We start from the raw sequence: 27,387 nt of genomic DNA, 5'->3' as shown, positions 1-27,387 counted from the left end.
TCATAACGTGGGGCAAAATTCACTGAACAAATGTTTCACTAGGCAACAAAAATGTTAGGCTCCGTCGTGGTCGTAAGTCGAGGACTACCTGTAATGGGTAAAGAAGAAAATGGGGCATAACTATACGGGTACATCTGTTGATAATATAGGCCAGGAGTATCCAAACTTGGCAACTTTAAGACTTGTGGACTTCAACTCCCAGAGTTCAACTTCCTCCTCTGCTGGCTGGGGAATTCTGGGAGTTGAAGTCCACAAGTCTTAAAGTTGCCAAGTTTGGATACCCCTGATATAGGGTGTACTGTGAATGTATTGATTTAGGAAGCGTTCCGTCTTTGCTTAAAGACTGCCTTATTCAGTACTGCATCTTTTGCCTAAGAGACAGGATTACTAGAGTTTAGCATCATGTCTACAGAAACTCAGCTTGCATGTCGTAACATAGAAAGTCTCATAATATTTTTTCCTGGTTCTCCTGTTTAGAAGTTACTTGATGTCATAGAAGAATTAAGGAATAAGTTGATAGAGGGGAAAAAGGCTGAGCTGTACAAGGAGCTCAAAATTCGCGAAGAAGTTACTCAAGAATGTTTCAAGTACTTCAATGCAAAAGAGAGTGATCTCAAGTAAGTCTTCTGGGGTGGTGGTGGTTGTTTTGTGCGCCTGGGAAGTTACAGGATATTTTCTAGTATGCAACAAAGGTGTGTGCATATTGTTTCAGAGTTTGTCAAGATCAGGCAGCAAATTACTTAGCAGTGGTGGGACTATTTCTTGTGCATTTTTTAGATAAAACAAGGATTGGAAAAAAGTTTTAGACACTACTCAACATTTAAGACTCCAATCACCCTGGCCACAGCCCACTACCAGGCCATGACCTAGTTGCCACAGGGCGGCGCACATGCATATGTGCGCTGGCCTGGTGTTCAGGTAAGTTGAGCTGCATGCACATTGCCCCACCTCCCACTTGTGTGGCCCGGTTCCTCTCTGCCCCCCCCCTCCCGCCCCTGGCCAGGCCACCAAGTCCCAAAGATTGGGGGACTTCTGCTTTAGCCTATTTATTTAGAAATGGGAAGTTTATAAGGAAAACCTTCTAGAATTTGATTTGCCTGTGTGAGACATACTACAAATTAGATGGAGTGACACTGGAAGCCTTGTCCATCAGTTAAAATCATGTGTTTACCTAAATTAATGGTATAGTGCGATTTTCCCATTCCCAGTAAGCAAATGGCCAGTTTTCCTCCTGCATTTCTTCCGGGTTCATCGTGATAATAAAGTTGTTATACATAATAAGGAACTTGCATATGAAGTGCAATTTCTCATATCCAATACGTTCATCTCTTCCAGCTAAGGTGTTTTTTTTTTAAGAATTAGTTGAAGGGGGTAGATTGGTATGATTTGTTTCCAAGACAAATTATGTTATAATATGATATTATTTCCAAGACAAATGATTAAGAGAATTATTTCTCTTTCTGATCTATTTAGGGAGATCTATACCTATAAAGAAGAAATAATGGCGACCACGTGTGAGGAGCGGATGAATATTTACAAGGACCTGGTGAAGGACTGCACCGCTCCCCCAGATGGCCACGGAGGAGCAGAAGAGACCCTAAAAGAGGACGAAAAAGCGGTAAGTTGTGTTCCAGCAAATGTAAGCGGTTGTATTAACAGGCAGTCCTCAGCTAATGACCACTTGTTCAGAGATCAAAATTAAGGCAGTGCTGAACAAGGAGACTTACAATGGGGTCCTCGACGGTGCAGCATCCCCATGGTGGTGAAGATTTTGACAACTGGCTCACAATTTCAACGGTAGCGGTGGTCATTTGATGGCCATTTGCAACCTTCCTTTCGGGTTCTGACCAGGAAAAAAGTCCGTGGGAAATGAGGATCATGTGACAATCGTGTTTAAGAGCTACACAGGATTTGCTTAAGTACCGCAACAAATTGCTGCGTCTGCCGCTGTAAATTGGCACGTGTCAGAGTTTGTTGCAGAAAAATCACACCCAGAAAGCACCCACGGATAACTAATTCAGCAGGATTCCTTAACTCCTTTATATACGTAATAACACATGAGTAAAAGTACAATACCAACAATGGTTCTTCAGTTTCAGATCAGAGCAGCAGATCCAGAGTAGTTTCATTTCCAGCACAGAGCTTAATAAAGACTGAGAGAACCTCCTCTATGCAGGACAGTTAAGCTAAGCCTAAGCCACCTAGCTGTCTCCATCAAATACTGTTTCAGTTTCTACTGTAAGCAGCCAACCTCATTGGCCAACCTGTTACCATGTCTCTGCCAGTCATGAATATTATGACAGCATGGCTATGTGACATCAGGATTTACAGCCACCTCATTTAGCGACAAAGTTGCCAACCTCAAGGAATGTAGTTAAACAAGGACTTCCTGTATTTACCTCTTCCTACTAGGTCAGCCTGTCAGCTTTGAGATACGGCCAGTGAAGGTGCCATCTTTGGCTTATTGTCAGCGAGCAATGCTTGAGCAAGCCATGGCTTAATTTGATTTCTGAACCCATGCCTGTTTTCCTTTTTTCCCTTTTTTTCCTTTTCCCGAATGGATCGGGAGGTTTCCAATAATGCTGTTAATTTACTAGACAATGCCATGGGGCGGCGCCTAGGAGCAGAGCCTTCTCTGTGGCGGGCCCAGCCCTGTGGAATGACCTCCCCCCGGATATTAGGACCACTACAGACCTCCGCTCCTTCCGTGTTAAGCTCAAGACCCACCTTTTTCAAATATCTGGCCTGGCCCAACCATAACTTCGTTACGCTCCTGAGGGGTTTTTAATTTAGCAATTTTATTTAGGGGATTTTAAACTGTGTTTTAACTGTGTTTTTAGCTGTGTTTATTGTCTTTCACTTACAAGTCTACTCTCCTCCATGCACAAATGTAATTGTCCTTGTTTTTTCGTATGTATGTGTGTCCTATGTGTATTTTATCCTTTTGATTGTACGCCGCCCCGAGTCCTTCGGGAGAGGGTTGCGGCTAATCAAATAAAATTTATTATTATTATTATTATTATTACGCTTCTGAGACTTTCGACGTACTTGCATGTTTTATGTACCCTTCTTCTTTTCTCTCCTGATTTTAAATGTCCTGTTTTTTTTTTCCGGGGGGGGGGGTTGTTTGCTTTTTTTTTTGCAACAAGGGAGGTGAAGATGGAGAACCTGGAAGCGCAGCTGATTTTCCCAGTATGGTGGGGTCACTGGAGCAGAATGTTGCTGATATTAAGCAACAGGCAGAGATGGCGTTTGGCATGCTGGATGCTTTGGAAGAACCTCAACTGACCATTGAGCGACTTCAAAAGCAATTGGCTGACACTACAGCAAAGCTCGCCCAGACTCAAGAGGACCTTTTTAGCCGGGATAAAGGTACACAAAGAGCAAAAAAACCCCAAACCCAATAAAACTACAGGTAGTCCACAATTGAGACCAGAATTTATGTTGCTAAGGGAGACATTTGTAAAGTGAGTTTTGCCCAAATTTTACTACTTTTCTTGCCACATTTGTTAAGTGAATCACTGCACTTGTTGAATGAGTAACATGGTTGTTAAGTGAATCTGGCTTCCCCATTGACTTCGCTTGTCAGAAGGTCGCAAAAGGTGAATCGCATGACCCCGGGACACTGCAACTGTCATAAATGTGAATCAGTTGCCAAACATCCGAATGTAAATCATATCACCATGAGGATGCTGCAGTGGTCACAAGTGTGAAAAATGGTCGTAAGTCGCTTTTTCCCCCAGTGCCGTTGTAACTTTGAACGGTCACTAAATGAACTGTTGTAAATCGAGGACTACTTGCATTGGCTGCAATCTGAAGCCAGTTTCGCATGCCAGGAATGTGTGTCGAGGGACTGATTTCAGCTTGTCTTTAATTTTTAGCAATTTAAAAGGGAAATTAGTGTTCTTCAGTATATACTGGTAGTCCTCAACTTACAAAAATTCATTTAGTGACTGTTTAAAGTTACAACGACACTGAAAAAAAGTGACTTATGACCATTTTTCACAAAACTCACTTAAGAAATGTATCACTTAGCAACAGAAATTTTGGACTCTATTGTAGTCATAAGTTGAGGACTGCCTGTACTATCAAGGCTTGGAAATGAATTTGGTTCCAGGTCCAAAGAAACTCTAAAACTCAATAAAAGCATTCTATAAATCAGTATGTAGATTAAGTCTATGTCTTCATTGTTTGAAAATAAAAATGAACCAGTGATGAATATTAAAGATCCATTAAACTGCTTACATTCCAGCAGCGGTAATGCTAGAAGATAAACTGACTGAATCTACTAAAGTCCTGCAAGATGCTACTGAGGTAAAGATTGTTCATTCCATTGAAATCAGGAACAAATAGTCTCTTTGTCCCAAAAGCACAACAAAAGTAGATGGGTCCAAGGAGAGAAAAATGGGGAGACAATAAAATCACTTGCTCCCATCCATGCAAAAAAAACCCCTCAGAAAAATCATTACTCTTTCTTCTTCTTCTTCTTCTTCTTCTTCTTCTTCTTCTTCTTCTTCTTCTTCTTCTTCTTCTTCTTCTTCTTCTTCTTCTTCTTCTTCTTCTTCTTCTTCTTCTTCTTCTTCTTCTTCTTCTTCTTCCTCCTCTTCCTCTTCCTCTTCTTCTTGTTCCTCCTCCTCTTCTTCTTCTTCTTCTTCTTCTTCTTCTTCTTCTTCTTCTTCTTCTTCTTCTTCTTCTTCTTCTTCTTCTTCTTCTTCTTCTTCTTCTTCTTCTTCTTCTTCCTCCTCCTCTTCTTCTTCCTCCTCCTCTTCTTCTTTTTCTTCTTCTATTTTTTCTTTTCGTATGTATGTATGTATGTATGTATGTATGTATGTATGTATGTATGTATGTATGTTCCAGCGTAACTCTGGAATGCCTCAAGCAATTTCAACCAAAATTGGTACACAGATGACTTACCCTTTGGAAACAAATATTGAGGGGGACGGGGACGGGACACACCCCTGGTGCGTGTGTGTTCCAGCATAACTCTGGAATGCATGGCCCGTTATGGAGAGCGAGTGCAGTGTCCTAGAGCAGCAATTGTTTGTGATGTCACTTCCTTCGCAGCTTCCTCTGGAAAGCCAGTGGTGACGTTCGCTCTCCGTGCCAGAATCGTAGACAGGGCAGGAAAGAGGAGCGCATGGGAGAGGGGAGGGCAGGGATGGTGGGCATGGGAGATGGGGAAGAAAGGCCCCTCTCAATGGCTCCCTGTCAGACCAACGCTCGGGGCAAAGTGCCAGGATCGTGGGAAAGAGGAGCGCATGGGAGGGGATGGGCAGAAACAATGGACATGGGAGTAGGGGGAAGAAAGTCCCTCTCAATGGCTCCCTTTCAGACAAGCGCTTTGACGTCTATAAATACCCAGGCAATGCTGGGTTATCAGCTAGTGAAAAAAAGAAAAAAACATTGACAGTTGTTAGAAGGCACTTTGTCAGTGAATATTGGCATACAGAGAAATAGACTTTCAAACTGAGGAGGAAACTGTAACTCACATCAGGGATCATCTGTAGCTCATTGGTTGTCTTTTCCTTCTGCAGAGGATTTGGGACAATCTTCTGTAACTTTCTAAACCAGGACTTAATGAAGCTAGCGCAACCCAGCTTGAGACGATATTTTGTTGTAAGTTGCCAACTGTGCGCAAACACATCTCTTCTCAGACTTCTTTCTCTTTTCCCCCCCCCCCCCAAGAAAATGGCTCTACAGAACAAACACATTCAGGAGCTGAGCCAAGCTGTGCAACAAAAGGACAGGGAAATAAGTCAGCTACAAACTCTGGTTGGTCACTTGGAAGCGACCATAGAAGATTCGGTGAGTATTTCATCTGTCTCCCTGATCATTTCAAAGATGTAGCTGTGTCTCCTGTTAATGTTACGGTTTGCTAAGCTTTTAGAGGTAATCCAAAAGTCAATGGGAATTGGGCTCCAAAGACAACCTTTCCAATTTTAATTTTTTTTATAAGTCAGTGTTCTAACCCCCCCCCCCTCCACACCTGTGAACAAGCCAAAACACAGGCTCGGCTGTTTGCCACTGTTTTAATTGCAAGATAACAAACCTTTTGGCAGAAGGCCCAGATAACTCAGAATACAAGAAACAAACCAGATATTTAGACATGGCTCTAAGACATCGACTTTCTTCACTGCTAATTTCGGTTGTTTCCTGCAAATGTCCCCTCCCAACGCCTCACCTGTAAGATCTCTTGGGAGGGGCCAATCTACAACCACCTGTGCTAATTATCATCTGTGAGCCTGCCTACGAAGCTGCTGCTTTCTCTCAGCCCTCACATCAGGGACTGCCTGCCTTTGATCTTCCCCACTGCTCCATGCCTCAGGCGCCTCCTGGTGGCCAACCAGCCCCTCTGGTCCCTGCTCTGAATCTGCAACCTGCACAGGGTCTTCTACATCATCCAGGGCAGACTCAAATGATCCCTCACTATCTGAGTCCAGCATCAGCTGAACCGGATCCTGCTGGGCTACAACAAGTCAGCCTTTATGTTTCCAATCTTTTAAGCTGAAGACTTTTGAAGACAGTGGGCCAAATACGTTTCCCCACTCCTTGATTTTCTGCTCTATGGTTTTGTTTTATTTTGCCCATAATGGAACATAACTGCAGGAAGAAAAGTAATGTTTGACTTGCTGTTGGACATTAGAAAAAAATGTCTGCTGTCCTAGAGGCAGTCTATACATCCCATCACGGCTCTTGAGATAGCACTGAGCAATAGCACCTGGACTTATATACTGCTTCACAGTGCTTTACAGTCTTCTCTAAGCGGTTTACAGAGTCAAGAACCCTAACAATCTAGGTTCTCATATTTTACCCGCTTCGGAAGGATGGAAGGCTGAGTCAACCTTGAGCCTGGTGAGATTTTGCTGGCAGCTGGCAGTCAACAGAAATAGCCTGCAGTACTGCATTCTAACTACTGCGCCACCACAGCTCTGATGATGATGATGATGATGATGAACAATTAACTTAAGTTTGAAGGTGTCAGCTTCATTCTTTGTAGATTTGCTGATTCAGTGAAACCATTGCTCTGGACAATCAGCCTTCTTTTCTACATTATGAAATCACTTTCAAAATGAAGCAAAGCCTCTTCAGTTCCATCCCTTTGGATCATTGCCATTGTATCATAAACAGAAACAATACTTTATGCATCTTCTCACAGCTTAACCTGAAGGAATGCCTTCGTAGTGGCCATGTGACTGGGAGCTTCCATGCACCCTTATGATAAATCCTCCTTTGGGGAAAATGGTAATGATGAAGAGACTTTCTTTCTCCATTGACCCAAGGAGCTACACCATTAATATGGAGTCATCCATAGGCACGACAAAGGAAGATTAGACTAAATGTGATCTGTGGAAGAGGAAAATCCCAACTTCCTCCAGTAGTTTGCCAAAAACAAAGGGATACCATACAGTTGGGATATCATCATGAGATTAGAAGATGAGCCCTCCAGATCAGAAAGAATTCAAAAAGCCAGGAAAAGCAAAGGCCAAGTATGAGCATTTATGTTGTAGATGGAGCAATGTTGAAATGTCAACTAACATAGCCATACCAGGAGGAAAGGCTGGTGCTGTAAAGATACAAATGCACACCATTGGTAAATGAAACATCAGATCCACGTGCCACAACAAACTTGATGTCAGAGTAGAAATGTCAACATTTTAGTTTGATATTCTGGGAGCCAGCAAACTGAGACAGATTTCTCTTTTTCTGAAAAGTTTTTTTATTTTTTATTCTCTTACATACAATTATAGGTATACATTCATATAGTTAATATTCTTCTTTACATTTCTTATTCTTATACATTTCTTATTCCATTTAAAAGATTATAATATACAGTTTGGGTTGCTTTATTTACCATCCCATCTGCCTGTTTTAACACCACCTTATTTTTCCTTTCTTTTCTCCCTTCCTCCCTTCTCTACTTTTTCCTTCCTCCTGTCCTTCCCCTTCCTTCTTCCTTTACCTCTCCCCTACTCTTCTTCTTCCCCTTCCTACCCTCTCTCCTTCTCTTTCTTTCCTTTCCACCCATCTTTCCTTACCTCTTCCTTCCTTCCCTCCTCTTCCTCTAAATTCTTCACCTCAAAGAACCATCAGATTGTAGACTAGGCATCATTAACAAAAAAAGGTGTCAACGTTAGAGCCCCCGATACCGTCTTGGTTCTGAGTCAATTCAAGACTCTGAAGCTGTGGCTTCCTCAAAAATCTTGTTTATTGGGTATATCCTATTGGCAGGGTCAAATGTGAAACCAACATGGAATAATTCCCGAGCTTTGGTATAATTAAAGAATAGATACTGCCCATCCCTCCCTGTGTCACAGGTGACGTTAGGCAACCAAGCAAGTGATGAACTTCTCAGCATTCCTCCTACTACCGTGTTTCCCCCAAAATATGACATGTCCTGATAATAAGGCCATACCACATTTTTCTGGTGGGCAAAAATATAAGCCCTCCCCTGCAAATAAGCCCCCTGGAAAATTCCCTCCCCCCCCCGGCCAGGCAGAGCGCCGCTCACCAACCTAGCGGTATCCTGAAGGTACCAAGCTACGGGAACCGGGGGGGGCGGCAAAGGTGATCGCGTTGCCTGGCAACTTTGGGATACCGTTAGGTTGTTGAGCAGCCCTATGCCCAGCTGGAGAGGGGGTTGCTGGGCGGCTGCTCTCTTGTGAGCGGGCTCCCAAAGAGCCGGGCACAGCCTCAGGGGTGAACAGCTGGGTTGCACTGTTGCAGCAGCGCAACATAGCAACCATGAAGCGACCACACTTTCAAGCAGCCACCTGGCAACCCTCCTTTCCAGCCGGGCACAGCGCCATTCACTGACCTAGGAGTATCGCCAAGCCGTGTAAGTACCTGATCGCCCACAGCTTGTTGCCTTCGAAATGCCAGTGAATGGCGCTCTGCATGGCTGGAGAGGGGGGTTTGCGTGAGCGGCTGTTCCACTCCCACTCGCATGCCTCCCAGCCTCACGATGCCCTAGCCCAGCTCTCCCTGCAGATCCAGGGCACCTCCGCTGCTGCCATCCCAGAATAGCTTTTTTGGCGGCTTCCAAACCGAGTCTTCTGCCAGTGGCCGCTCTGGGCGTACGCTCTATGGTTGTGGGCCAGCTGCCGGCAGAGCGTACTCCCAGAGCGTACAACCATAGAGCGTACGCCTAGAGTGGCCACTGCCGGAAGACTCAGTTTGGAAGCCCCCGAAAAAGCCATGCTGGGATGGTGGCGGCGGCAGCGGATGTGCCCTGGCTCTGCAGGGAGAGCTGGGCCAGGGCATCATGAGGCTGGGAGGCTGTGCCTGGCTCTTTGGGAGCCCACTCACAAGAGAGCAGCCGCCCGGCAACCCCAAAACAATAAGCCCTCCCCTGATAATAAGGCCTAAACCATATTTTGTGGGTCTAAAGAAAATAACGCCCTGTCTTATTTTGGGGGAAGCAGGGTACTGTTAGGGCACGTTGCTCTGGCCTTCGTTCTAAGGAGCCTTATTGTTGTTATGTCTGGCACATCGGAGGAAAACATTCTACATTCCATAAGTCCCCCCTCGCCCCCCTCCCCCAGATGCATGGCAACTAAGAAACGAAGCAAGAAAAATATGGCTTCAGCTAGAGTCCTTTTGAGAGTTGACAGATACAACCTCTATAAATTATAACTGAAACTAAAGGAAACAAAGTCACCTCACCAAGAAGATATTACTTCAGCAGTATTCCTTTATCTTTGGCAGATGCAAATAATTGCTTTAATGCCTTAGATTTGGCAAGTCAAATGCCTGAAGAACTTTAGATTGAAATCTGTGACATCATTTAAGACGAAACCAACAACAATACCCTGAAATGAAAAGAAAATCAAATGAAATCAAAGCTGCGTCTGAGGACTGAAGTTAAGATGTCTAGAGAGATGCTTACCATGAAATGTGGTGCTTGCTACTAGTTTGGCTGGCTTCAGAAAAGAATTGGATCAATTCATGGAAGTCCGGGTGATCAGTGACTCTTAGCCTTGATGGCAGTGTGACCACCTCTGAAGGCCATCTGCTAAACAGGGATCTCCAACCGTGGCAACTTTAAGCCTGGTGGACTTCAACTCCCAGAATTCCCCAGCCAACTTTTGAATTCTGGGAGTTGAAGTCCGCCAGTCTTATAGTTGCCAAGGTTGGAGACCCCTGTGCTAGAAGACGAGTGGGTTTCTTTGTGGAGTTGGTTAGCCACTGTGTGAAAGAGTGCTGGACTAGATGGTCCAGGGGTCTTATCCAGCAGGGCACCACTTACAATTTATTTGGGAGAAAATCAATAAGAAACATGGTCAAAACATTAATGTCAGACTGTGAGGTGGCATCTCTGATGATTAACGTGCCGAGAAATTGAATGTCCCCAAAGTTACATATTGCTCATGTCATGGCTTTCCCAATTGTAATGTAGAGCCATCAGGAAACTGATGCCATCAGGAAAAAGTAATGGAAGAAAAACTGATGCTTTCGAATTGTGCTGGTGAAGATGGCTCAGAATACCTTTGACTGGATAGAATCTAATTCAGTACTGGATGAAATAAATCCAAAGAGCAAATTGGAAGTCGTAATAATGAAGCTAAAGCAAAATTAAATAATTTTGGCACATAAAGGCCAGAGTCAATGAAGAAAACCCTGAAGCTTGAAAAAAAATCAAAGAAGACAAAGCCAGATAGATACTATCACTAGTATGATTCAAACCACAACTTACAAGAATTCAATGAAGCAGCTCCTGACAGACAATCTCATTGATATATGTGCATTGAGGTACAGAGATTTAAAAGCAAGTGGACAGTAACAAAATGATCCAAACTAAGGCCCCATTCAAAAAGGCACACAGCCTTGTGTGAGCAGAAAAACCTTTGTGGTGTCCTCATTTTTCATGTCATTACACAAGCTGTTCCTAAAACATAAGGAGCTTTAGGGAGCAACTTCTTAAGCAGCGTGGGAAGTGTGATTCTCACACCTAGAAATGTTTTCCCAGGCAAGTTGATGTTCTCTTGACTGAGTCTGTCATCTGCACCTCTATGATTGTCTGGTTTGGTTCTGCAACCCAACAAGACAGACACAGACTTCAGAGGATAATCAGAACTGCAGAAAAAACAATTACTGCCAACCTGCCTTCCATTGAGGACCTGTATACTGCATGAATCAAAAAGAGGGTTGTGAAAATATTTACAGACCCCTCGCATCCTAGACATAAATTGTTTCAACTCCTACCCTCAAAATGATGCGATAGAGCACTGCACATCAGGACAACTAGATACAAGAACAGTTTTTCCCGAACGCCATCACCCTGCTAAACAAATAATTCTCACCACTGTCAAACCATTCACTAAGGCTGCATTACTATTACTATTAGTCTTCTCCTTATTCTTATCACCCATCTCTTCCCACTTACGACTGCAGGACTATAACTTTGTTGCTTGTATCCTTACAATTTATATTGATAGGTTCCTAGTATGACTTGACTGCTTATTTGTACCCTAGGACTATCATTAAGAGTTGTACTTTATAATTCGTGATGACTGTATCTTTTCTTTTATGTACACTGAAAGCATATGCATCAGACAAATTTCTTGTGTGTCCAATCACATTTGGCCAATAAAGAATTCTGTTCTGTTCTCGTTCCCGTTTCCATTCCCATTCCCATTCTATTCCCATTTCTATTCTATTCTATTCATTCTAATAGCATACATTGGTGGTTAGGTCTTGGTGCTCCGTGGCCATAAAAGGTATTTAAAGGGGGTCCATGATAAAGAAAAGGTTGAGAACCACTGACATACAGTACATGATTTAAACCTTCAAAGAGCAACTTCCATGAGAGAGAGGAAGAGAGAGTCTCGTGATACCTTTTGAAGGGCAGTCGTTCTGTTTATCTTTGGTGTTACCATGTAAAACAGTTATCTAACTTTGAGCCTGCTCTTTGAAGTAGATAATTGGAAACAACAATCTACTTTGGATGTTTTATGAATAAAATCTGAAGGAAATATTTTATGATCATGAAAAGACAAAGAATTATAGAAGAGAAGTGATGTTATATATAGTATAGATCCACTGTGTGGCACCCTTTATAAGGACACTCCCTCTATCCCACAGCCAACTCCATTTTTATTTTACATATGTGAGAAGTAAGCATTATCGCTATAAAAGATAGAGCAGTGGTAATGCCATGTTTAGCTGGCATTAGGATAGGCTGTCTGTAATGATGCTAAAAGTAACAATGCTGACTATAATAGCAGCTGTCAAACAGGGTGGAGAATACATCAAAAGGGATGGAGACTACTGGAAATGAGTAAAATGGGATGGAAGTTACGGGAAGAGGGCCCTTACACCAAAATTTAGCCAATAGGATGAGTGGGCAGTAACAAGGCTGAGCTGAAAATGTTTATATACATTTATAATATATAAATATATAACTATATTTATAACTATCATGTATTTCTCCTTGGCTCTGCAAAAGATAATAAATGGCTCTATTATTGTTCAGCTGTCTCTTGGTAATTTCACACCAAAAGGGCTATTCCGTAGGAGTTATTCTCACTCCATAAAAGACCCTATCAAAGTTATCTGATCTTAGGCATCACAATAGGGAGCAATCTAGGGAATAAGGTATTTTTTTCTTATTTGTCCGCATCAAGTTTCAGATGAGAGCACTAACATTCTTATGGTATTGGAAGGGAGCAATTGCCAAATTACTAAGAAGTTACCATACTTACTCAGTACCTATATTAGTGTTACTAATATTCCACGCAGAAATAATAGTTTTGGAGACCCTACCAAAGGTAAGGTAAGGTAAAGGGGCCCCTGCAGATTTTACTCCGCTAATCATTGCTGACTCTAGGGGGCAGTGCTTATCTCCATTTCAAGACTGTTGAGCCAGTGCTGTCCAAAGATATTTCCGCAATCATGTGGCCAGCCTGACATCAAGGAGTAAATAGATACCTACTCACCAAAGTGGTATCTATTTATCTAGTTGCATTTGCATGCTTTCGAACTGCTAGGTCGGTAGGAGCTGGAGTGAGAATGGGAGTTCACTCCGTCGTGCGGGGCTTAGGTCTCGAACATGGGCTCTCAGCTTTCCAGCTGACAGGTCCAGTGTCTGAATTGCTGAGCCACTTCACCACCCAAGATGTAAGGAGTTAGTGAAACTTAGCAGAGTATCTAAAATAAGTGATCTTGACATTGTCTGGAATGCTACATTCCAGTGTCTGTGAGGAGGAATTTGGGAGGGAGGGGAATCCTATTTATCTTTTTTAATTGTAGGAGTCATTTAAACTAGAAATGGCAAAGCATGTGAATTGTTAAAGATTCTGACCTTTAAGAATTGGTTTCTTTATTTTAATGCAGGAGGTTGCCATTGCGAATATAAAACAGCAAATGGAGCAGGAAAACTGCAGTGAATCCAAGAAGAAAAGCATTGACTCAAGAAGGAAACGATATTTAGAAAGGGATGAAGAAGGCCCCCCTTCAAAGCAAGGTATTGCTTCCTCTTCTGCATATACCGAAAGGCTGCTGAGGTCTAAAATTACTTCTATATCGAAATGAAAAGTTAATAAAGTACAGAATTAAATGTTGAGAACCAGAAGGCGGCTGTCACATCAGATGTGCATCTTGCATGAACTCTTATTATTTTCTATAAAAATCAGAAATAAACAGCTTTAAATGGAACATCGCCTTTTCCATGTAGTATGTGCGTTTCTCATCAGAGTGGTGCAGTGGCCTAGAGGTGGAGCTCTTGCCTCAAAATCAGGAGGCTGTGAGTTCGATCCTAAGTAGTGGCTGATATTTCTCTCTCTGGACACAATGAGAAAATATCTGCAGCAGACTCTGCATTGGCGGCAGGAAGGGCATCTGGCCAGTAAAACACTCAGCTCCATTCAGTTGCCTCCAGGTGCATTGATTCTACCCTGATGCAAGGGATTTTGGGGTCATTAAAAGAAAAAAATATATATGCACGTTTCTCATCAAATTGATGTCATGAACTATCTTCTGTTTTGTGAATCTGCTGGGCCTGCTCAAGTGCGCATCTCTCTGAGTGTGTATGCATGTCATTTTGATTCTCCTAAATGCACTAGTCCAGTGGTCGGCAAGCCGCGGCTCGCGAGCCACATGCGGCTCTTTACACACTTTAATGCGGCTCTTCTGTGTGCCGGGCGCCCGCTCCCCTCTCTCCTCTCGGGCACCCTTTCCCTTTTTTCTTTTCGACCCACAATGATTAGGGAGGATCCTGAAGTCGGGCGGGGACGAGAAGCAAGGAGGCAGAAAAAGAAACGGAGGCCAAGGAGCTTCCCCCCCGCCCCCTCCCAGCAAAAATCTAACCGGGGAGCCGGGCGGGCAGTAGCAAATTAGCCGATCACGCCGCGTGATCGGTTAATTTGCTACTGCCCATGCGGCGTGATCGGCTAATTTGCTACTGCCCGCCTGGCTCCCCGGTTAGATTTTTGCTGGGAGGGGGCGGGGGGAAGCTCCTTGGCCTCCGTTTCTTTTTCTGCCTCCTCGCTTCTTGGGGCTCCACCAATGGGGGAGCAAGGCCCGCCCAGCGCCAGGCTTTGGGCTAACACAGAGGTCTGCAAAGTTGGCTGTTTTAAGACTGGTGGACTTCAATTCTCAGAATTCTGGGAGTTGAAGTCCACCAGTCTTAAGAGCCAATTTTGCAGATCCCTGGGCTAATATGATTGATGCCCTTGGTGGACTTCAACTCTCAGAATTCTGGGAGTTGAAGTCCACAAGTCTTCAAGCTGTCAGGTTTGAAGACCCTGGTTTTTTTTTTTCTAAAGGGTTAGGGGTGCAAGGGTCTTGCAACTTGACAGCTTTAAGACTTGCATGCTTCAATGCCAGAGTTTCTGAGCCAACATGACTGGAGGAGGAATTCTGGGAGTTGAAGTCCACAAGTCTTAAAGCTGTCAGGTTTGAAGACCCCTTGGGGTTTTTTTCCTAAAGGGTTAGGGATGCAAGGATCTTGTAACTTGACAGCTTTAAGACTTGCGTGCTTCAAATGCCAGAGTTTATTGAAACTAAAAACAGTGTACCATCCTATGTATTTTCGGTTTTAAAAATGTGGCTCTCAAAATAAATTTCAATCGTGGTTTTGGCGAGATTTGGCTCAGTTGAAAAAAAAGGTTGCCCACCACTGCACTAGTCAATGGAAATTCCAAGATCCTATCTTTGTCAATCTACTAAAAAAGTTATGCTTCTTTTAGTAAAAGAGCTGGCTTGCTCTGCAAGATCCTGCATCTTTTCTATCCGCATTATTATTCCCATTTTTTTTACAGTCAGCAATTTACATGGTAGTTTATATTTTTGGTTTGAAATTCATACAGCTCCCCCCCCCAAAAAAAAATTGTTAGAGAATCTTTAAAGGTCACCAGAATAAAACCCATTACTCTGTATTACATGCCAAGTATATGAATTGACTAATCTCTGTCTCATTTATCTGGATCAGTGCTTCTCAACTTTGGCAACTATACGTTGCATGGACTTTAAGCCCTAAATCTGTAGGTATTACTGGCTAGGGAATCCTGGGCATTGACGTCCATACATCTTACATTTGTAAAGGTTGAAAATCACTGGTCTACTCTAAACCATTTATGGCAAACCTTTTTGGCACTGTGTGTTGAAAATGTCATGCGCTTGTCGGGACCACGTTCCGGAAAACTTGAACTTCCGGGTTCTAGTGAGTATGCGCACCCGATGCCAGTGCACATGCACACACCAGTTTTCAGCACTGCCATGCATGCGAAGGATAGCTGATTGTCGTACACACATGCACATCAGAAACCCGGAAGACAAGTGGACAATGCTGTGTGTGCCGGGAGACATGGTTTCACTTGCCACTTTGGGCATGCGTGCCATAGGTGCATCATCACTATCATGTCTTGTACATAGAGCATCAAAAATCCTAAATCCAAGAACTGCACGGATAGAAATTAAAAGGGAACGTTGGTCCTCACCTGAAGGTTAGTTTTCTGTGGGTAGATATGGGAGGGGCTACTCGGTATCAACACACCCTGATTCGCCCAGAGACTGAAGGAATTTCTTAGCCACACCTCCTCCCCCCTTCTGGCTCCCAGTTTCCGTAAGGTTACGGCTAGCAGTCCACCTGAAAGGCATAACAAAATAACCAGGCCACCCCCAGCCCTTCACCTAACCACTACGTCTTGCTAGGGAGGGATATAGCCCCTCCCATATCTACACACAGAAAACTAACGTTCAGGTAAGGACCAACGTTCCTTTTTCCTGTGTGTGATATCGGAGGGGCTATTTGTTGGACGCACCCAAGCTATCATCCCTAGGAAGGAGTCTAGGACGTAGAAGCTGGGATGGCTATCACCTGTTGGAGAACCCTGCGACCAAAGGAAATCTCAGAGGACGCGAAGGCATCCAGCCGATAATGGTGAATAAAGGGCGATGGGGTGGACCACATGGCTGCCCTGCAAATGTCCTCGAACGGAGCCCTGTTCAACCAAGCTGCCATGGTCGCCACACTCCGTGTGAAATGGGCCATAATCCCTGCCGGAGGGACCTGACCTGAGACCTCATAGGCCATGACAATGGCTTGCCAAATCCACTTCCCGATGGTGGAAGGGGTGACCCTAGCTCCCATGGTAGCGGGTAGGAATGATACAAACAGCTTCAGACCTGCAGCTTGAGGCCGTGCGTCGGAGGTATATCTGAAGAGCCCTTCGGACATCCAATCTGTGCCACAGACATTCCCTGTTGTGAGAGGGGGCAGGAACCACCTGCACCCTGTGCAAAGGGGAGTTCAACTTAGGTAGGAAGGATGGGTCCAACCTGAGGACCACCCAGTCCTGATGAAACACACAGAGGCCCCCCCTGGATGACAGCACCCCCAGCTCTGAGATGCGTCTGGCTGATGTTATTGCCAAAAAGAATGCCACCTTTAAGGTCAGGAGCCATGGATCGACCGTCTTTAATGGCTCGAAGGGCGACCTCATCAGAGCCCAAAGAACCAAGGACAGATCCCAGGAGGGAAACCTATGTATCATGGGCGGGTGAATATTCGGCACCCCCCGAAGGAACCGTTTGACCGTCGGGAGTTGGGAAAGAGGAACAAGACCCTCCCGGGTGAGCACCGTAGACAGTGCCGACACCTGGCGACGGAGGGTGCTATGAGACAACCCCCTGTCCAACCCATCCTGCAGAAAGTCCAATACCTGAGGGGGGGATGCTGGAACGTTCACGGAGGCACACCAACTCACGAACTCCGCCCATGTAGAATCGTATATCCTAGTGGTCGATGGACACCTGAGGCCTCGATGGTCGTGATAACCCTCGATGAGAGGTTGGCGTTCCTCAGGAGGCTCTGTTCAAGTGCCAGGCGGTTAAGTGGAGCCACTGAGGCTCCAGATGGACCAGGACCCCTTGGCACAAGGAGAACCCCTCCTGAGGAATTCTCCACGGGGGCGAGATGGACATCTGGACCAGGTCTGCAAATCACGGCCGTCTGGGCCAGTGCGGGGCCAGGATGACAGCTCTCTCTACCTCTACCTTCCTCAGGGTCCCCGGGATTAACGGAAGGGGTGGAAACATGTAGAGTAGTCCTCTTGGCCAATTGCTCTGGAGGGCGTCAGTCCCGTCTACTCCCTGTGCTGGAAACCGTGAAAAGACACGCAGAGCTGTGGTTCACCGCTGTTGCAAAGAGGTCCACCAGGGGAGTGCTGAATCTCTGGCAAATCCTCTGGAACAGATCGGGGTGAAGCTGCCACTCCCCATGGTCCACGGTTGCACAGCTGAGCCAGTCGGCCTGATGGTTGGCCATCCCTGAGATGTGCTCTGCCACTATTGATGACAAGTGTCTCTCTGCCCATGACCCGAGCTTCAGGGCTTTGAGCTACAGGCTCCTCGAGTGCGTGCCCGCCTGGCAATTTACGTGCGCTTTTGTGGTGACGTTGTCCGTCAGAAGAAGAACATGCCGGCCGGCCAAGATGTGAAAGTGGCGAAGCACCAGACAAACCGCCTTCAACTCCAGCCAATTTATATTGTGGTGCAGGCCTGACACCATCCACTGACCCTGTGCCAGCTGGGAGCCCATCAGCATCCTCCAGCCGAAAAGGCTCGCATCCGTCGTAACCTTGATGCGGATTGGTTCCCTGAACTCGACTCCCTGATCCATCATTGGAGACAGCCACCACCGGAGGGAAAGCCGCAAGGTGATGAGAACTGCAGAATTGCTAAGCAGGCGCCGTTGGTATGGAATGAGTGCCCATTGAAGAGGCCTGGCATGCAGGCGTGCCCATGGTATGATGCCGATGCAAGAGACCATCTTGCCCAGGAGATGGGACAGGTCCAAGATGGAAATGGACCTTTTTGTGCGCACCTGCTGAACCAAGGTCCTGAGGCTCGACCGACCGTCTGAAGAAAGCAGCATCCGGCCTGCCACAGAGTATGAAGAATCCTTGTTGAAGGTAACAGATGACTTTTTGCAAAATTCATTGAAAACCCCAGCATCTGTAGTGTCTGGATTGTGAGATTCAGATCGTACAGTGCCTGTGAGGGGGAATGGGCCTGAACTAGGATGTTGTAGAGGTAGCAGACGAGTCTCACCGGAACAGACCGCAGCACTTTTGTGAAGATGTGCGGGGCCGATGCCAGCCTGAACAGGAGAGCCCTATACTGAAAGTGGTGCCTCGACTGAGATAACCTGAGATATCTGTGATGACGAGGGAGAATCTGGATGTGTAAATAGGCCTCTGTGAAGTCCACTGACGCTAAGTGATCCCTCCTCCTAATCCCCTGCAAGTTGGATCTTAGGGAGGCCATCTTGAAGTGCCTGTAAACCAGATAGGCGTTCAGCCGTTTGAGGTCGAGGATCGCCCTCAACCCCCCCTCCCCGAACTCTTCAAGACAACAAAAAGATTGGAGTAGAACCCCAACCCTTGTTCCGCCAGCGGACCTGGCTCTATCGCCTGGATCTCCAAGAGGTGGTGAATGACAAGATCCATCAGGTGACATCGCTCCGGGTCCGTCAATGGGGGAAAGGTCCTGAAGAGTTTCAGAGGAGAGGAGAGAAACTCCAGCCTCAGACCATCCCTCACTGTGGACAGAACCCAGGCAGCCGAGGTGATTTCCGCCCAACGATTCGCAAAGAGAGCCAGGCGGCCGCCTATGGGAAGACTCGGCTTCGAGTTATTTCTCTTTGCAGAAGGGAGGCCCCCCCTCCCTGTGAAAGGGCCGCTTGGACTCGCTCTGAAAAGGGTTCCTGTCCTAGTAATACAGGCGAGTAGTCTGCCTATCTGATCTGGGTGAGAAGTACCTCTGGCTTTGGGCCTGCGGTAATACGGGATGGGGCGGGCCTCAGCCCGTTTGGCATTGGAAGGCAACACTCTTTTCTTATCCTTATCCTCTATCAGGATAGGATCCAGGGTCTCCCCGAACAAGGAGGAGGCTGAGTAAGGTGCTACCGCCAGGTTCCATTTGTTCTTATTGTCCACCTGCCAATTGCGCAGCCAGAGGAGATGCCTGGCCATCACAGAAGTGGACAGGGCCCGAGATGCATACATGACAGAGTCAAGCGTAGCATCTGTGCAGAACTTGGTCACTGACATGATCTTAGTTATATCCTGCAAAAGATGTTTGTCAGACGCTGGGATATGGTCCTGAAACTGGTGCAACCATAGGACTATGGTGCAATTGAAATAGGAAGCTGCTGCCGCCGACTTAATAGTCCACGCAGAAGCTTGGAAATTCTTACGTAAGGCAAGCTCTGCCCGCCTATCCTCAGGCTTAAGCTTATCAGCAGCATCGCCCAACACTATGGTCGAGGAGGTTGCCAATGCCGCCACCGGTGCATCCACAGTGGGGACCTGAAGAGCCTGCGCAAAGACCTGATCTATATTATAAAAATGAGGGTTGTTACTCCCTAGATTCGGGAATGCCGAAGTCCGCGTCCACTGCTTCTTCACAACCTCCTGAAAGAGAGGGGGCGCTGGAACCTTTTCCTTATAGGAAGATGTAGCAGTGAACATGGCTTGGGAGCCCCCGGGGTGCTCCCCCCAATTTAGTGGTAGCCCTAGCCTTTTGCAGGAGTGCCTTGAAATGTGAAGGAAGAAACAAACTCAGGAATGCCCGGGGATCAGGAGGGAGTGCCTCCTCATCCTCAGAAAACTCAGCCTCATGCTGAGTCTCCTCCCCCATGACAGGTCCTTCACTGACCACGGATGGGGAGCATGGCCTGGAAGCCTCCCGGGAAGAAGCCCTATCACTAGAGCGCCTGACCTGAGACTTCTCACAAGGTTCCCTGTGGCCCTGAGAACAGGCCCTTTGCTGGCTCAGGCCTGTGGCGATGCCCTGAGATATGGCAGAGGCAATGAGCCTCCTGATGCTCCCTGGAAGTAGATCCAAATCCTTCAGATCTTCCTCAGTGGACCCCTGAGTTTCAGCCCCTTGGGGAGCCAAAACGGGGAGGGAGATAATCCCGAGAGGTGCCCTCCAAAGGATACCCCATAACATCATTAACTGCCCTGGGGGAAGAAGGAGTCGATGGAGAAACCACCTGCCTAGTCTGCCTGGAAGGCCTGGCAGGGGACCCAGGAGAGGAAATGGAAGGACTAAAGCCCCTGGCAGGCGATCTGGATCTGTGCAATGAGCTGGCCCTGCTGGCCCGAGTCTCCTGTTGCCTGCCTGTGGGTTCCCGGATTGCAGCCCTGGAAGGGCGCTGGGTGGCTAGAAGCTTTGAGGTAGCTGCCCTGGTGCGGGGCCTGGGGTCGTTCTCCTCTGCCTCCGAGGCCCGGTGCTCTCCTGGGGATTCTGGCCCAGTTGCAGCCCTGGCTGCCATCGTACTCACAGCCTGGCCTCTGCTGACAATGCCGCTGGAAAACCCTCAGGCACTGCGGCTATGGGAGATCTCCGGCTGCTTTCAGCTCTACAAGCTTTCCCCGGCCTCGATTAGTGGCTGCGATGGAGAAAGTCGATCTGGCATTCAATGTCACACTCAAAATGGCCACCGCCTCATGGTGCCTGGAGGACACTCAAGAAGGCCGCCACCACTCGGTGCCAAAACTCTGCCAGACCAACCTTGCCAGAGCAGACTTTCCCGAGGAGCTGTGAAAAGGAGGCTGTCACTCCCAAATTCCCAGGGACCAGGCAGCGCTCCGTGTGGCAATCGGGGGGAGAGAAAATGCCGATCTGGCTCTCCACCCCTCCAGGTGGCAACGGAAAAATGGCCCCTTTACAGCCAGCAGCTCAGGTAATTTAGAATTTAGAATATCCAATTAGTCAAATAAAGATAGCTTTAATAGTTCAAGCACGAGCCAAAAAACACAGTCTGCTTGGACCAAAGACTGAAGGAAACTGGGAGCCAGAAGGGAGGAGGAGGTGTGGCTAAGAAATTCCTTCAGTTTCTGGATCAATCAGGCTGTGTTGATGCCCACGAGTAGCCCCTCTCATATCACACACAGGAAAATTAAGGATGTCTTCACAAATGTGCAAAGGATTCTATCCTGATTTTTTCCTCCGCTTATAACCATTTTCTAAGCTACATACAAATAAAAGTACAGTTTCAATGCAACATTATATCTTATTTTCTATTGGTTTTTCCCCTTTATTTTTTTCTTAATTTTTCAAACTAGAGAAAACCTCAATCCCTTGCCTTCAACAGAGAAAAATCTCCCCCACCACTCCCAATGAGATTTAAAATGCTAAATTGGTCCTTTTCATTAAAAAAATGAAATATGCTGTTGGACTTTTTGATAAATTTAAAATAAATCTTCCCCTCTTTTTACTTCTTTCTCTTTCCCGTACGTCAGATGTCTGTGATAAAAGAAGGAAGGTCATGTTTGTATAGCTAAATGTCTGGTCATGTGTTGTTCTGTGGCCAATCCGCTGCTCTCTGAGCTTGGCTGCTTTCTTGCATACGTTTCAATGCCAATGTAGGGAGTGGAGTTTGTGTGTTGTACAACTCTGCATGCTTGTGTTGTACAGCAGGAGTCCCCAGCCCCCGGGCCGCGGTCCAGTACTGGGTTGTGAGCTGTTTGGAACCGGAAGTGGCGGGTGAGCATTCAGGAGCATGCACGCATCCCCACTTGTGTGAGTAGCAGGCAAGCACATGCTCTTGTGTTTCATTTGTGTGAATGGCAGGCACATGTGCCCAATGTTCCTGCAAATAGAGCTGTGATCATGCATGCTTGGCGCCACTTGCACAGAACCATCCCCATGTCCCCCTCTCCCCCGCTGGCCCGCAAAGTTGGAAAGGTTGGGGAACTATTTTTCAGGGCAGTAGTGGAATTCAACTTTTTTTTTACTAGCGGTTCTGTGGGCGTGGCGTGGCTTGGTGGACATGGCAGGGGACGGTTACTGCAAAATCCCCATTCCCACCTCACTAACCTGCTTCCCAGGTCCATTCTCCCATGCAGGGCAACAAACAAAGACCCAGCCGATCAGCTGGGACTTGGGAGGCAGCGAATAGATTGGGGGCGAGGCCAACCAAAGATGGTATTTGCTGGTCCCAAATTACTCAAAATTTCCGCTATCAGTTCTCCAGAACCGTTCAGAACTGACTCTGGTTAAGTGGGATATTTCTTCTGGATCAGATTGAAGTTTGTTGGTATCCTGCAATTCAAGTAGCTTTCTATTACTGTACATTTTCATGCCTCTGCAAAATTACATTCCACAAAGGCTTATCTTCCAATACCTATGTGTTTTATAATATTAGCTGTTGTCCTTTAATGTCCCCTTCTATTCTTGGCCTGTCAGTAAGCGTGACTTACCATTTAGTATGTAGAAATACAGGTAGTCCTCGGCATACATTGAGCACAAAATTTCTGTTTGCTAAGTGAAACATTTGTTAAGTGAGTTTTGCCCTGTTTTACGACTTTTCTTGCCACAATTGTTAAGTGACTCACTGCAGCTGTTAACTTAGTGACACAGTTGTTAAGTGAATCTGCTTCCCCACCCCCCCCATTGACTGCTTGTCAGAAGGTCACAAAAGGGGATCACATCCACCCCGCCAAGGACACTGCAACCATCGTAAATATGAGTCAGTTGCCAAGCATCTGAATTTTGATCCCATGGCCATGGGGATGCTGCAATGGTTGTTAAGTGTGAAAAACGGTCATAAATCATTTTTTTCAGAGACATTATAACTTTGAACAGTCACTAAATGAACTGTTGTAAGTCAAGGACTACCTGTATCAAACTTTTGAAAAGCACAAAGGTTATGGGGAAAGTTACATTTGTCCCTCTATTTTGTCATTGAATACAATCTAATGTGTCTGTGTGTTTGTGTGCCTATAAGTTTTTCTTCATCATTCCTCCCTTCAGATGTGTGCTAAATACCATTTGGCTACATCTGGACTAGCAATTTCAGGTTTCAATTACTAGTGATTAGTTTGGATTTTAACTAGAGTGGCTAACCACATTATTCTCCTTGAGCAGGAAGAATTTTTTTGGGTAGGTCAACCTTGCCATGCTATATAAAAACACCACAGATTCCTTTTTGCAACTGATGCTGTTGATGCCTGGTTTGTCGAGATTTAAAGTTTATTTTTGCAGCTAATGTTTTTATTAATGTCATTGCAATCCCAGTAGAATATTTTTAAAAAATTACCTCAGCTCCCCTCCAAAAAAAGTTATAAAGAACACAATATATTTGATAGTATATTACAGTAAGATAAAAATAGCAATAACACTTAGACTTACCGTATTTTCCGGATATAAGATGCACCGGAGTATAAGACACACAAAGATTTTGAAGAGGCAAATTTAAAAAAAGGGTAGGGTGGTAGATAGAGGGATAGACAGGGAGAGAGAGAAATACAGTAGGTAGGTAGGGAGAGAGAGAGTACTGCATTCTAACCACTGTGCCGCCACCAAGGCTCTTTATGTAAAAATCAAATAACAATATGTTTTATTTTGTTGACAGCAACAAATAAGGAAATAAAGACTTCAGGAAGTTTTGTGGTGTCTAAACTATATATTCATTTAGACTTCTGCCTCAAGCAGTGTTATCACTGCAGATAAGCTAGTCTGCACAACAGTGTCAACTTCTTAAACAGTTGCCCAGGGATAGTTAATTGACTAGAGTAGACTACACTTGTAAGGCAAGTCAGCTGTCTGGTTTCTCCAAAATTGATTTGAAGGAAACAAGAAACTAAAAATGGTCTCTGAAATAACATTTTCAGATCTTTTATTCACGTGGCAAATTTTTAAAAAATGTTGTTCCAAATATGTCGGCCGTTGACGGTTGAATAAAATCCATCTTTTTAATTTTTGTAGGATTCATTCACCACAGTTCTAACGATGCCGTAGTCTCAGAGAAAGCTGATGAAACGCAATCCCATCCTTTGAAGGGAAAGGGAGACACGGTGGCCTTGGATGAAAAAATTAAAATGCTCGAAGTTCAGGGGGCCTCACTTAGAGAGAAGTTAGAAAAAGAGGAAAACGAGAAGGAGGGATTTTCCAGGGAAATTGCTAGATTGTCTCAAGCTCTTTCTTTAGAAAAGGAAAGAGTTTCTGGCTTGAATAGAGAGCTCCAGCAACAGCAGACAATTCAAGAGGAGGCAACAATTGAATTAGCTGTGCTGAAAGAGAGAAATAAGAGTCAGGAGGAGAAAATTCAGATTCTGCTTCAAGAGATAGGTGCTGCTAGCCAAATCTCTGTAGAGGAAAAATCACAGGTAAAGACACTTGATGCAGAATTGGGTTTATTGAACAGGTTAGGCTCACATTGCCCTTTGGTAGATGTTGACTTGGCAAAGCAAGAATTTATGTCAAGAGACGAGCCGTTGCCAACTCGTGTTAATGCGGATCAAAAGAGCACATTCCATTGTAGCGTTGAAGGCATCTGGAAAATAAGCCAGCAGATCATTAACGCCTCGTCTCAAAAAAGCAGTTGCATTTCAGACCTCATGCAACAGGTTGAACAGTTACAGAGGAAAACGTCCGAGGCCGATGAGGAGAATTCTCAGCTGACATTGAAACTGAGCGAAACTATAAGTCAGAGAGATGCATTTGTGCAGGAGAAGACATCCCTCCTTAATCAGCTGAGGGACCTAGAGCAGAAGAATGCTTTTTATGCTGAAAAATATAAGGAAGAGGAAAATAGAACAGTTGAGAGAATAAAAACAAACGAGGACTTATTGGAAGAGTGTAGGGCAAAAGATGTCAGAATAGTTTCTTTAGAGCAAACGGTGAAAGATAAAGATTCGGCCATTTTAGTGATGAAACAATCCGTTCAAGACGTGGAAGAGAAGCTTGGCATTTCAGAAGCTAAAATCAGAAAATTTATGGATCAGGAATCACAACTGAAGGTGGAAGTTCTAGACCTGAAGAGATTGAATGAAGTTGAAAGAGAGAAGAGTGAAGAGTTAAAGCAAGTCACAAAAGAGTAAGTTTTTATTGTCTTCCTGCTAAATAATACATGGATACAAATATAAATATTGGAGTGAAATTAGACCATGTACAGTCTTTCCTTTCTCCCAAGAAATGCTTAATTTAGGATATTTTCTAGGAGTTGAATTCCCACTTCTAGGCTTGCGTAATTGAAGTCATTGAATGACCTATTGTCTTAATATAAGTTGGTCAATTTCCTATTCCCTTGATTCTGTGTCAAACGACCGAGAAAAGTAGCCACATTTCTCATTGTTATCTCTGAACTCTTTTCTAAAAGTTAAGTGAAAGTGGTCTAAACGAATATAATAGCTGGTGGCAGCGATAAGGGACCAAAATGCAAGACAGCAAAGCTGCAGACTTCTATAGTAGCTTTGGGGCAAGCACTATGAACCTAATAGGGGCTGCTTCTCAATAAACAGTCTTTGGAATGAGTTGTATATTCTTTTTGGACAAAATGCAATAGAAGTGGCAGCTTTCAAGGTAGACCAGGCTAGGAAACCAAATACCATGTACATCAGTGTTACTTTTATTATAAAGCTTTAGAAACAAAACCTTGCAGGTCTGAACGTGCTTCTGGTTTTGTTCACGTTGTGTGATCTAAGGAGGGATTTGTCTGAGAATAGAATAGAATAGAATAGAATAACAGAGTTGGAAGGGACCTTGGAGGTCTTCTAGTCCAAACCCCTGCTTAGCACCACTTCAGACAAATGATTGTCCAAACTCTTCTTTAAAACTTTCAGTATTGGAGAATTCACAAGTTCTGGAGGCAAGTTGATCCACTGGTTAATTGTTCTGTCAGGAAATTTCTCCTTAGTTCTAGGTTGCTTCTCTCCTTGATTAGTTTCCACCCATTGCTTCTTGTCCTGCCCTCAGGTGCCTTGGAGAATAGTTTGACTCCCTCTTCTTTGTGGCAGCCCCTGAGATATTGGAAGACTGCTATCATGTCTCTCCTAGTCCTTCTTTTCATTAAACTAGACATACCCAATTCCAGCAACCGTTCTTTATATGTTTTAGCCTCCAGTCCCCTAATCATATTAATCCTAAAGATGTTACATTACATTTTAGACCTGGGCTCAGACCCTTCCCGCCCACCCCATCAATTGTTGGGGGCGGGCAACATGGCTTCGTGTGCCATCTTGGGCACGTGTGCCATAGGTACATCATCACGGGTCTATAGCTTTAGTGTAACTTATGCCTCATAGATAGTCTACCTATAGCTTCTCACCCTTTGTGGCTTTCCCTGAATATCCCTTAAACAACATTATTGCTTTGTTCTATTTCCTGATCATATACCAAATAGGTGTATTAAGTTTCTTCTTCTTTTTTTAAATAACCCCCGGGAACATAACTAACAATTATAAAATTGGAAATGCATATTTGGGGCCCATACAAGGGACACTGCTTGCCATGACTTAGTGATACTGGAGTGGGCCCCAAATGCCCTGGGGCTCTTGGAAGCAAAGACCAACCTGAAAAATTAAAAGGCACAAATAATTGTTCATTCCTATCCAAGAAGAACATTTTCAAGGTAGAGACCGAGCCATTTTACATTGAAATATGTTTGACTTTTGGCTCTGTTTCTGATTTGTTAAGCTAGAACTCCGCCGCTTAGGGAGTTATTTCTAAAAGACTTACACTCTCTCTTTCTCGCACTCACGCACAGTGGTTGGTTGTTTCTCTTTCAGATTGAAAGAAGAGCTATCAAAGAGTACCGATCTTTCTTCCCGTCTCCAAGCAGAAATCCAGCAGAAAGATGAAGAATATGCAGATCTGAAGGAGAAGTTGGCTGATACCAAAAAGCAGATTGAACAGGTTCAAAGACAGGTCTGTAAAAGGAAAAAAAATTTTTTTTCCCGTCATTCTGTATGCAACTCTTCTTTTGCCTTCTGCACTTACAGGTAGTCCTCGACTTACAACAGTTCATTTAGTGACAAATCAAAATTACAACAGCACTGGAAAAAGTGACTTATGACCATTTTTAGTACTTACAGCCATTAGGGCTCAGCAACTGGTTCATATTTATGATGGTTGTGGTCTTCCAGAGTCGTGTGATCA

At 45.0% G+C, this 27,387-nt stretch overlaps 1 protein-coding gene across 2 annotated transcripts in view; it reads left to right on the top strand.

Annotated features, from left to right (window-relative positions):
• Positions 1 to 27,387, top strand: part of KIF20B (kinesin family member 20B) — a 122,469-nt gene that overhangs the window by 56,579 nt on the left and 38,503 nt on the right. For both annotated transcript variants that reach the window (XM_081956478.1, XM_081956477.1), the window contains exons 14-21: positions 478 to 617; positions 1,474 to 1,618; positions 3,150 to 3,372; positions 4,253 to 4,314; positions 5,686 to 5,805; positions 13,333 to 13,462; positions 24,217 to 25,327; positions 27,018 to 27,156. In XM_081956478.1, the coding sequence (XP_081812604.1) occupies positions 478 to 617; positions 1,474 to 1,618; positions 3,150 to 3,372; positions 4,253 to 4,314; positions 5,686 to 5,805; positions 13,333 to 13,462; positions 24,217 to 25,327; positions 27,018 to 27,156 (2,070 nt within the window). The remainder of the gene's footprint in view (positions 1 to 477; positions 618 to 1,473; positions 1,619 to 3,149; positions 3,373 to 4,252; positions 4,315 to 5,685; positions 5,806 to 13,332; positions 13,463 to 24,216; positions 25,328 to 27,017; positions 27,157 to 27,387) is intronic.

Source organism: Natrix helvetica (assembly GCF_964273705.1).
Source record: "Natrix helvetica genome assembly, chromosome: 5".
In the NCBI taxonomy this organism is placed as follows: domain Eukaryota; kingdom Metazoa; phylum Chordata; class Lepidosauria; order Squamata; family Natricidae; genus Natrix; species Natrix helvetica.
The sequence above is the reverse complement of the archived record's forward strand: the minus strand, read 5'-3'. Positions and strand labels throughout refer to the sequence as shown.